General features: G+C 42.1%; 1 protein-coding gene across 16 annotated transcripts in view; it reads left to right on the forward strand.

Moving 5' to 3' along the window:
• Window positions 1-12,533, forward strand: part of ptprt (protein tyrosine phosphatase receptor type T) — a 486,185-nt gene that overhangs the window by 273,753 nt on the left and 199,899 nt on the right. For all 16 annotated transcript variants that reach the window (XM_074668102.1, XM_074668200.1, XM_074668208.1 and 13 more), the window contains exon 14: window positions 1,931-2,207. In XM_074668102.1, coding sequence (XP_074524203.1) covers window positions 1,931-2,207 — 277 coding nt within the window. The remainder of the gene's footprint in view (window positions 1-1,930; window positions 2,208-12,533) is intronic.

Here is a 12,533-nt window from a genome sequence, read left to right on the forward strand (position 1 = left end):
GGGATAAGGATAATAGTCAGAAAGCAACAGAGATTCAGCTTCATGCAACACCACAAAAACAGACTTCCTGTTGGCAACGGAAAAGCTACCTAAAATAGACCAGTATGGCGGACGGTAAACGACTCACAGGTTTATAAGGAATCAGTGAGTGAATGAAGTGTAATCTGGATCATTGATGTCTTCATGAAATGGTAGTAACATGTTTTGGTCCAAAAAGCCAATAAATCAAGCACAGCAGCATTGTTTCCAGGCTCTCATAGCCCCTCTGTTCAGAACGCTCTGATTTAGTGGGCGTGGCCTTCATATGTAAATGAGCCACCGCTGATACCGCCCCGCTCTTCCACGTCACTGAGAGCGGTGCCACGAGCTCCGAGTGCACAATGTTTAGAAAACAGAGAAGCTGGTTTACCGTAACATTACAGGCTAAAACAACAGGCTAACTGCAGCTAAAGTTAGCATCCTGAAGCTAACACAGAGACAAGGGGGACACTGAGGAAAAGCTCTTCCATCTGCTCCACAGCACACAGCATTTAAAATACTCACATTTCCAGGGTCCCAGGTTTGTTGGAGGATGGTTGGTAATGCGCCTGGATTCAGGACCAGTCTATTGGCTAGCCCTCTGTTGGACTGTCCAAAGTTGGAAAAGCAGTCGGCCGTGAAGTGACTAGCACAAACATGCTCAGTTTTACTGAGTGTAGCTGGAACATTTCCTGATAAATGAACTCTAGACACTTAGTCAGTCTTCTTCTGAGATGGCAAGCTTGAGCATGGAACTATGTGGCTGTTTACAGCCAAAAACAGAGCAGTGATGGCTCTTCAACTCTGGCATTGGGAGTGGGCGGGGAGGGGGTTTGGGGGTATCTGCTCCGGTGGACCAATCAGGTCAGACTTGCTCCTGATTGGTCAAAAAAGGGAATCGCTGACGTCAGCAAACCACAGAAATTCCAAACAGCTGGTTTTAGGTCAGGATTTTACATTCACAAGCTCTACTAAGAACAGGTTTGGTCATTAAATATCACATTTTGTGAGCAGGGAGGAAAGACAAAGACCCACAAATTTCACTAAAAGACTTAATAAAGTGATTTTTGCAGAATATGGGACCTTTTAAAGTCAAGAGCTTTAGGTCAATCATACTTTAAAGTCAGTTAAATCATTTGTATATCTCTCACTTTATGTGTTCGTACTTTTATAAAAGTAAAATAGTAGAAATTGGCCTCCTAGAGATCTCCTCAAAGCCCCATAATAGCTTAATACAACACTCTTAGACGGATGGTTAAAAGACTCCCAGGTTTGTGAGGAATCAGTGAGTTGGTGGAAAAGTTAACAAGGTGACATAAACACGTTGCACTGATCGAATTTCTGGAGCAAATGCAGCCAAAGTGTTTCTGTGTTTATGTCAAAACTTCTTATTTTTAAATTTAAAAAACATCAAAAAAAAGACATGTGAATCAGATCAATCATACGACGTATCAGATTTTAACAAAGAGATGCTAACGTCTTGTAACAAGCTCCCACATCTTAAATCAGACAAACATCGTTTTGATTTCTTGTGAAAGCGTCTCCGGCTGGAGGCTTTGGACGTGACGGTATGAAGTACTGATGACACGCTGAGAAAGTTTACCCTCTATGAAGCTGGTTTATCGTAAAGATGCATCTTCAGATCTGCAAGAATTTTGGTTACTAAGGCAACCACGATTCCTATTTGCCCAGAAACGTCCAGATACAACTAAAACATCAGGGAGTCGAGGCAGACACAGACACTGACACACATGGGGATGATTGAGCAGGATTGTTCCTGTAAACGTTGATGTTTTGTCTTCAGGGAAATTGCGCAGACTCCACCTTTAAACATGTTTGATGTTAAAGATTTTCAAACTTTTTCGGCAGACTGAAGGTTTTTCCTAAATGTCGTCTCTCTCTGTGTCTCCAGCTCGTATCAGCTCGTGGTCAAAGAAGAGCGAAAGTCAAAGACCCGCCGCGCCGCCTCGGAAGCCCCCGAGTGTTTCTCCGCCCCCGTCAGCTTCAGAAACGCGTCCAGCCTGGACTCCTCGTACTACATCGCCGCCGAGCTCCCCCCGTCCAGCCTCACTGTGGTTCAGCCCTTCACGGTGGGAGACAACAAGAGCTACGGAGGTTTCTGGAACCCTCCGCTGTCTCCGGCCAAGAGCTACGTCATCTACTACCAGGCCATGAGCAGAGCCAACGGGGTGAGTGGCTACAACACCACGCTCAGGTCCACGCTCAGGTCCACGCTCTGTGAGGTCAGAGCTGCAGACCGCGCCCTCAGGTCCAGCCATGTCACCGTCACGATGGCGTGATGAGGTTTTGTCTGTGAGCTTCCTCTAAGCGTCTGATAATTACACCGTCTGCAGATATAACAGCGTCTCCCACACACACACACTCACACACACCTCCTCGCTCCTCATCACTCATTCACAATCTGAACTTAGCTTTTTCATTTTCCATAACACCCTGAACCCTGCGAGGGTTGTTTTAATTTTCCACCGCCGTAACCACAGTAACTCGGTTTTGGCGAGCAGGGCCCGGCGAGCTGCCTGATGCCGTGATGTAATATCCTCCTCCAGAAGGCAGATTTCCCACAATGCACTCGCACGGATGGAGACGAGCAGGAGTGGGTGTGAATGAGGGGGACTCTAGCATGATTGACTGACCGCTGTGTGTGTGTGTGTGTGTGTGTGTGTGTGTGTGTGTGTGTGTGCAGAACCTAAACCCCTCATCTGATTGGATCTCAGTCAATCCCATCAGAGGAGGATTGTTTGGGTCATGGATTTGGGGCATCGTGGGGGTTTTGGTTGGACGTCAGGGGGAGAAATCAAACAGGAAGGAGCGCCGGGCTGAGCGCTTCTGATCAGGCGTGAAAACAGCTGCTTCCCTTCTTCTTTTAAGATGTTGTTATTGTTTTTCTAAGTCCCAGCTCTGCAGAAAAATACAAACTGTGTGGTTTGAATGTTGAGTTTTGATGCTAAAAACAAATACCCTGAGCTTTTGCTGTGGTGTGAAGAGACAATCAGAAATTTAATTGTTAACAGGAACAGATCACATGGTGCTGCTGGAGCCTCATTGGCTAAAACAGCTGTCAATCATTGCCTTATATGGAGGAGGGTTTGATTCACTGTTTTTGTTTGGTCCTGATGCTTTTTGAAGAGTTTCTTTTAAAATCAAAGGCAGAAATCACAAGATTTATAGAGATTAATCAAAGGACAACTTTCCAAATTTAAAGACAGAAATCAAAGGAAAAAAAAAAACAGTTTCTAAGATCACGAAAAATGAGCCAAAAAAGCAATCAGAGAATAACAAAAGAAATCTAAAATCAAAGATGGACTATTCGAAAGTCTACATCAAACACAAAATGGTAAAATCAACGATAGGATCCTTTTAAACCCTGACGGCCCATGATTTGGAGACTTTGAGGTTTCTCTGTAACAACAGACATAAAACAAAGCGCTCAACATAAATATGATCAAATCACACATCATATAAAATGGAAGAAACTCAGCTATTAACACCATCAAAAAGTACTTCAACCAAACTATCTATTTGTTAAATACTTTCGTTTTAACAACTTTAGTAATTATTCTGATATATCCAAGGGACAACCTCTGGTCTCAGAATATGAGACAATGCAAAAGAGCTAAAATCTGCTGTTTCACGAGTGTCCACTTGAGGCCAGCTCTGGAAGTACAGGAAGTCACAAACACACCGAGCCAAAAAAGCTGTTTTCAAAGCAGAAATTGACCTTTTTACAGCCTGGTTCAAAAAACATCTCCTGTCTGAGTTGCTGATTTTACTACCAGCTCCCACTGTACGGGCGGTGAATTATTTTCTAACTCGGCCGTTCAGAGGGTATTAAGATTGCAAGCTCCCCCAATCAGAGGCACAGCTGAGGGTCACGTGACCAACAGGCGTCCTATGGCTGTAGGTGAAGCCCTTGCCACTACCAATATGGCCGCTATAGCCGATCTGCTTCATTTTCTGTTTCAGAAACAGACGGGTGGCATCAGGGAGACTACGTCCATGTTTTAAACAGTCTGTGGATAGATCTCATAGATGTAGAGATGTACTCCTTTGAATTTGTCTTATTTATTCATTTATTCATTTATTCGTTTATTTATTTATTTATTTATTTACTTATTTATTTATTTATTTGTTGTTTTAATAAATCATTTTTTCAATTTTATTATTTTATCTTATGTTTTCTTTTGTATTTTTTGTTTATTTGTGTATTTATTTGTTGTTTTAGTAAAATATTCTATTTTTAATTTTATCTTTAATTTTTTAATTTCTATTTATGTATTTTTGTTTTTTGAATATATTTTTTATATATTTATGTAATTTTTCATTTGATATTTTATTTTTATGTATTTATTTTATGTATTAATATTTTTTATGTTTTTTTTTTTGTTTTTTTTTGTTTTTTTTTTGCAGAGACCCCCCAAAGAAGAGGCCAAAGCTTAAAGGGTTAAATGTATTATTTCTTGATGAAAAGTATGATTTTGAGATTAAAGACAGACGTCTGAGAACAAAATAGTATGCCAAGATTAAACATAGAAATTGAAATTGAAATAAAAAAATATAATTTTTAAGCTTAAAAAAGAAAAAAATTCAATCATCAAGAAAGAAATCAAAGATTAAAGACAGGATTCAAAGATCAAAGACAGGATTCAAAGATTAAAGACAGAATTCAAAGATTAAAGACAGAATTCAAAGATCAAAGACAGGATTCATTCCACTTATTTCCCCTGAAGAAACCCTGGGTCTCAAAAAGCTCGCTGTCCCCTGATCCAGACTGTTAGAGTGTGAGACTCGAGTAACAGATGTTCCTCTAAAGTCATGTTACAACAGTGTTGTGATCCTGGCTTAAAGAGGCGTTAGAGACCAGGTCACTGAGGTCGTCTTTTCTCTGTGGGGTCAAAGGTCAGGGTGAGGTATTCATCAGGTAGAGCTGGGTGGATGCTTGTTGAAAGACCAGCTTCTTTCATAGAGAACAATAATACGGGTCCCTCAGTTCTTCTCTGGCGCCTGAATCCACCACGAGGCCAGCTGACTCACAGTCCGCTTCAGCAGCACAAAGAAAAATGTCAGCGTTTGAATAATTTATTTCTTCAATTCAGTATCTTTGTTACATATTGTTGCAGCGAGGATCTGTGGACGGGATATTTTGTCAATCGAGGATTGAAGTTATCTGCAGTTTTCACAAAGTGCTGTAATTTGCTTCATGGCTCGGCTGTCAGTCATTCTCTGAGTAGGTGTCACAGGGACGATGTCTCATGCGCTGGAAAGAAGCTGCTCATTTACATTTTAGAGGACTTGGCTGGTTTGTTGTGGTTTGATCCCATGGATGAAAGCCTGTTCCTCATTCTCCGCCCGCCTCGGATAATCCATCTCGTTTTCTCCTCCTCTGAGCTCCACCTGTCCATCAGGAGGAGCGTCTCTCCTCCATCCTTCTTCTTTTATTTTCTGTCACTTTCTTTCTCTGGAGAACGTTTAGAGGAACTGGTCCTCTCCATCCGCCCACTCTGCATCTCTTTATCGCTCGCTGCTGGGAAGAAAAATGCATCCCACACCCTGTCTTTCTTTCTTTCTTTCTTTCTGTTTCCAACAACTTTCCCCCAGTCTTCCTCGGTCTGTGTCCTGTGGTATCCACGCCCACTCCTTCCTCCTTCCTCTTCATCCTCACCTTCATGAACACTTTTCACGTCTTTATTCGACACCTTCTCTTCCATCCTCCCTCTTTCTCTGCAGCTCCTCTTTGTCTTTCTCAACCTCCCACCTTCTTTATTTCTCTGTTTCTTTGCCATCGTTCTCCACGTTTCTCTTCTTTCCTCCTCGTTTGCGCCTCCTGCTCCTCTCGTCCTCCACATCAACTTCTCTTTCCTCCAAATTTGTCAGATGCATCAGATGTTTCTGCAGACCTGCATCTCAAAACATGAAGCTGACCTTTCCTGCTCAGGTCTTGATCTTGACCTAAAACTTCATAAATGTGGAATTCATTTCTGATAACCCCTCATTTTCTTACTCACTGTCCTCCCTCCTCTCCCTCAGCTCCTCCTCCTCCTCCCTGACAGTGTCCGTCTTCTCCTCCAGTGTTTTATCTTCTCTAACGTCTCTTTCGCTCCTTTCAGACGCTCATTCCCTCTTTTCCTCTCTCAGTCTGTCGCTCCTCATCCCTGAGTCCCCGATCACTCTTACTTACTTACAGCCCCAGGCACTTCAGTCTTGTCTCTCTCTCTGTGTAAGTGTGTGTGTGTGTGTGGTTTCAGCTTTAATGTGGAGCATAGTGTGTGTGTGACATCACATGACACCGAGAGAGAATCAGGATTGCCGTCATTGAGAGGTTTCAATGTGCAAAGCGTCGACTAATTGACACGATGAAGGGAGACGAGAGACGAGTGTGAGACCGCTGTCCGATTTAAAATCAGAATTTTCCTTCAGCATCAGTTTAGCTCCATCAGGACTCTGTGACGTCACCTGAGATGAAGAGGCGGGGCTTCAGCCTCTGTTGTATCTTTGTCCTGGATCGGGGACAGTTGCTTCCTGCAGGTGGGGTCTGGATGGACCCTGTCTAACTGTTTCCTAACTCAGTTGTCTAAAACCCTGATGCTACCTTGATGAAGCAACACGGTCCAAAAATTTCAGATGAGTTCAGCCGAGGGATCCAGCTTTTAGGGGCACGGATACGTCGATACCTGATAACAGGATTGGTATAAGTGCATCCTTATTTTATTATCATTCCATCTGCCAATATAGATTTGTTTATTTATTTATTTTATTTTATTTTATTATAATTATTATTATTTTTTTTTTTTTTTAAGATTTTTGCATTTTTTTCTAAATTTTAGGCCTTTTTTAAACTAAAAAAAAACAATCAAAATTTGGGAAGAATTTTTAAAGGTTTGACTTTTTACAAATTTCATTTTTTTTCAATTTCTCCATATTTCTGTAAATTATTAAAATTCATTTTTTTTAAAGAGCCATTTTTGATGAAAAGTGTTGAATTTTTTTAACACTCTTAGTTTTTGAAAAATTTTGTTTTTTGCAAATTTATGAATTTGTTGGCAAATTTTTGAAACCAACATTACAACCTTTGACCTTTTTTTTAATATTTGCAAATTTATTTAAATAATAATAATAATAATAATAATATATATTTTTTTTTTAAATAGGCATAACTTACAATTTTATGAACACAAAAAGAATCCTTATATAATTTCACCCTAGATTTTTGCCCTGTTTGGAGTTTTATACACTTTTTAGAAAAAAAATAAATAAATAAATAAAATAAAATAAAATAAAATAAAATAAAATAAAATAAAAAGAAACTAGTCATAACAGCTCCTCTCCCTTTCAGTGTGCGCTGACAGAAAGATGATCTCTTCAGTCTGAAATCCTGTTTTGAACCAGGCTGTTAGTGTGTATTTCTGATGTGAAGATCTGACCTGTAAATGGTTATTTGTGCTGTTTCTTGCAGACAGCCTCTAGTGGACACTCCAGGAACTGCAGCTTCATATTTCATTCAAGACTTGACGTTAATGCGTGAATTTAACAAAACTTATCAGCAAGTAAGGCTATCAATCAGAAATGGGAAAGAAACCAACACTTAAAAAGCAAAACTATGAGCAACGGAACAATTAAGCTTGAGCAAATGGTTATTCGAATTATTTGGGTATAAATTTTGATAATAACTAGCATGACAAAAAAATATTGTGATTGTTTTTTTTTCTCATATTGCCTAGCCCTAGTCATTGTTTGAATTGTATACAGCATTAACGAAGTTAAGGTCTAGGTTACAAACGTATGAAATTAAAGTCCAACGTGGTGTTTGGATAATGAATCAGAGTTTGATAAATCTGTTTTATTTTGCACACAATGCACAATGCGCTGTTGTGTGTTTTTAGTCTGGATTATGAGCTCCGCCTTTTTCTCTGAATCCTGCACTAATGTTAGCAGAATGTGCTGCTTTGCTGCAGAAGACTTTTAATTTATGATTGGTTAAACGCTGCAAAAAAAAAAACCTTTAGTTTGAACATTTTTGCACGCTCTGGGTTGAAAAGCAGCTCTGTGAGACCCTTTAACAGCTCTCCATGTGTTTTAGTGTGAAAACAAAAACAGACTTTGTTTGTTTGTGTGCTGTAAAGCTCCAGGCTTCAGCTTTTTGGTCAGCGCAGACATTTTTTATCCAGTTTGTAGCTCCTCGCTTTGAGCCCAGACCTCCAACCTTTTCCAACACCTCAGGGATGAAGAGGAGCGCTGACCGCTTACAGGGCCTCTTCACCCAGAATGATTGGGAGCAAGTCCCCGCAGCCAGGTTCAGGGTTCAGGTGTCGGCTCACCCTGATCCCCCATCAGTCTGCGCTCACGCTGCACGCTGCAGCGACTCCTTCAGAGGAGGAGGAGGGAAACTGAGGACAGGGAGAGTAAAGGACCAGCTGCTGACTCACTGACGGTGGATAAAAGCATCAGTTAAATGGAGAAAACACTGGATGAAGGGACAGGTGGACCAGGACGCTGCAAGATGGAGGGAGGAGGCCGAGAACATGCATGATGGTGCAAAAGGGTAGAGATGAGAAAAGTTAGCAGAGAGGGAAGCTAGAATTGTTGGAGGAGAAAGAATAAAAGGAAGAGGAGGAGGAGGAGGAGGAGGAGGAGGAGAAATGGGGCGAAACAAAAAGAAGCCATGGCACGCTAAGTGAAAAAAACATGCCCTACCGTGCTGTGCAAAATGCATCCACACACCTTTTCTGACAAGTAAAAAGCCTCAGGGGTTGGCCGAGGTACTCTGACAATCAACGTCAGTCACACACACACGCACACACACACACTCTCACACACAGAGTGCAGATTTTGGAGGTTTTACTGGAGACACATTGAGAGAGATTTTACCCGCTGACATTTGATGTCAATCAAGATGCACTCAGCTGACTCCAAAATCCCTTAATGCATTTTATTCTGTGTGTGTGCATGTGTGTGTGTGTGTGTCTGTGTACTCGTGTACCTACCTGAAGGGGGACTCAGATGCCGTTGCACACTTACCAACGGAGGACACGGCTGTCAAACAGGACATTTTTCACATCCCCTGTTGGTTGAGCTCTTTACTTTCACAGAATCACGTCAAAACCAAACCATGAATTATTTGCATTGATCATGTATGAGAGAAATCCACAGCGCCCCCTCTGGCAGGAGAAGGAATGACACATGATAATTTCTCCCCCTTGGTCCTCTGCTTTGTTGGGCCAAGATAAAGGGGTGAAAACACATCTTTTAGAAAGAAACACTTGATTCTTGATTCTCGATTCTGTGTCTGTCGTCGTCAAAGCGACTGTTTCTTCTCGTGCAAAGCGAACACGTTTTTAGAAAGTGATGATAAACTGATGTCAGATTAGGGCGACACATTCACAGCAAACAGACTTTACTACCATGGACTGCATTACAGGAGTGATGAGACAGCTAAACTAGGAAAAGCTAACGTTAAGCTACTTTTATTGTCATTGTAACAAGTACAACGAAATTGAAGTCACAGCAGCAATCAAGAAAACCAAAGTAAGAAAGTGTATAGAAAGTGTAAAAAGCTCCATAAGAAAATAGATGCTGACAGCTTGTCCATCATCGTCCAGTCATCACTGTGAATAGCATGGTGCTACTCTGCCCTCTGGTATTCCCTCTGTTGCTGGGTTAGCATAGCTAGCTCGTCCATCTTATTGGAGATAGATCTTACGTTCCCAATAACGATGGATGGAAGGACAGGTCCATGTCGTCACTTCTTAGCTCACACCTGAGAACCAGCACGTTGTCCTCATCTCCTTCTCCTCACCTTGTGGGAAACATCCGGCCTAGCACCAGTTAGCATTGACATGCTACAGGCTGCTAACAGCTTGATTTCAAGTGAGGTTTCGGTTTGTATCCATTTCAAGGGCTATGTAACTCCTCCTCTTGACATTATGGAGAATTGGACACTTCTCTGCTAGGTATGGATGCTCAAAACCAAGGGCTAAGGGGTACAATTGAGATTAGCCCTTAATCTTTATATTTTCCTGCTTTCTGAGTGCAAAAGAGCTAAAATATGGGAATATTTACCTTGTTCAATTGCTTATGTGGACACCGAGGATGTTTAACTCTAAACCTCCACTTAGTGAGATATCTAGCTGTAATCAAACAGTTTACAAAGTTCATGTGGTGTTAAAGTGTATAATTTGATTTGTCTACAAAAACAAATAAATAAATAAATAATTGATGTTTGTCTGAAGCAAGAAACGATTATAAAAAAAAGCTCTATCTCCCTTCTCTGTAGCTTACTGTAAAAACAAAATGTGCACACTTGTGAAAAACAAACTTTATAGGTGCACATATATATCCAGAAACCTGTTGTTCTCTCAGCCGTCTGTTGGTGATATGGAAATGCAGTCTTACCTTTGGCGTGTTACAGACTTCTCCTCAGCGTGAAAGTAGACGCTGTGTGGAGCATCCTCACCTCCCTTCAGGTAAAATGAGAGTGAAAGAAAAAGTTCTGAGTAGAAAGTTGTTGCTCCGCTCTCCTGGGACTCCTGTCAGCCAATCACAGCATCATGAGGTCAAACAGAAACACTCACTGTTGGAAATCCTGCCCGTCAGTTCAGACACTGACCCAACCAACTGTCTGCTGAGGAGGAGAGGAGGAGAGGAGGAGGAGGAGGGGAGGAGAGATGGATGGATGGATATGTGGAGAGCTCACCCACACAGCAGCTGCATCGCCTGCACACACTTAGTATTCTGGTCAGGCTGCACAAAGTTAGCTACACACACACACAGAAACACACACACTGTGTCTCCAGTGTCTCCACCGTAAACAGCACCCCCCTCCTCCACCTCCTCCCCCTCCTCCTCCTCGTCTTCAGCCTCTCTGGATGGAGGCTGGGCAATAAATTGGCCTTACATTTATTAACTTTGCTTCTTGCTGCCTCCTGAGGTTTGGCCCATTAGCATGAGCGAGGACGAGCCAGCGCTCCTATTCACAGCCGCGCTGAATGCAGAGCAGCCGGCTCTTTAAATGCGCCATAAATAGGAACCATAGGGCCAATTTTTCAAGAACACAAGTCAGCGGCGCTCGGGGAACAGATCTTATTCCCGTGGCGACTATTTAAAGGAAGCACACCGCACTTAGCAGAGGGAGCTCTGTTTTAATGAGAGGCAGAGCCAGGAAGTTTCAGATGTCTGTAATCTGACGGCTAAGGCCTCAGTGATGCTTTAACGCTGATTTTTCTCATCGTCCTGTTTTTAGCAGCCTGAACATTCAGGAATCAGAATGAGAAAGAGTTTAGTTTGTGATCTGAATCATATCTACAGCTGGGTCATTGCTCATCGGGTTTTAGAATCGAGTTATCATTGACAGCCATCAGAGATCCACGTCAATTAAAAGTTTGCGTGTATAAAAACACATTCAAACTCCATGGCACGTTCAGAGCAGGTTTACCAACTGGGTGCACCGAGGATTGAGTGTTAAATTAGCAAAATTGCACGTGCAACCAATCCTGCCTTGATGAAAATGTAGAACATATGAAGATCACAGAGCTCATAAAACTCTGGCTTTGTAAAGGGCAGGAGCAAAAAGATTAAAATGTAGTCTTTGCTAGAGAGGGCACTAAATGCTGAGTGTTGACTAGAGCACTTTAGCATACATTTTGACTTATAAAGAGAACTTTAGTGTGTCTTTGTCTTAAAGAAGGCACATTGGCTCTTGTTTGGCTCAAGAGAATGCACATTAGCATATGTTTGGGCCACACAGGGCATTTAAGCGCGTGTTTGGCTCCAGAAAGAGCACTCTAGCACATGTCTAGCTATAAAGAGACCACATGAGCACATGTTTGGCTCCAGAGAGGGCACTTTAGCACATAATTGGCTCCAAAGGGAGCACTTTAGTTTCACGTTTCACCCAGAAGAAGGCTCTTTAGCGAAAATGTTTTTGGCCAAGAAAGTGCCTTTTAGCACATGTTTGGCTCCAGATAGGACACTTAATCACTTAATCACATGCTTGGCTCCAGAGAAGGCACTTTAGCACATGTTTAGCTTCAGAGAGGACACTTTAGCGCATGTTTAACCCAGAAGAGGGCACATTAGCACATGACTGGCCTAGAAAGGTCACTTTAGCACATGTTAGGCTCCAGAGAGGCCACATTAGCGCGTGTTTGGCTCCAGAAAGAGCACTCTAGCACATGTCTAGCTCTAAAGAGACCACATGAGCACATGTTTTGGCTCAAGAAAGGTCACTTTAGCACATGTTTGCTTCCAGAGAGGGCACTTTAGCACATAATTGGCTCCAAATGGGGCACTTAAGCACGTTTCACCTAGAAGAAGGCTCTTTAGCAAATATTTTTGGCCAAGAAAGAGCCTTTTAGCACATGTAAGGCCCAGAGGAGGGCACTTTAGCACATGTTTGGCTCCAAAGAGACCACATTAGCGCATGTTTGGCTCCAGAGAAGGCACTTTAGCTCATGTTTAGCTTCAGAGAGGACACTTTAGGGCATGTTTAACCCAGAAGATGG

This window comes from Halichoeres trimaculatus, unplaced genomic scaffold (genome assembly GCF_033239565.1).
Source record: "Halichoeres trimaculatus isolate MK-OKI-2021-1 unplaced genomic scaffold, fHalTri1.1 fHalTri1_scaffold_1, whole genome shotgun sequence".
Taxonomy (NCBI): Eukaryota; Metazoa; Chordata; class Actinopteri; order Labriformes; family Labridae; genus Halichoeres; species Halichoeres trimaculatus.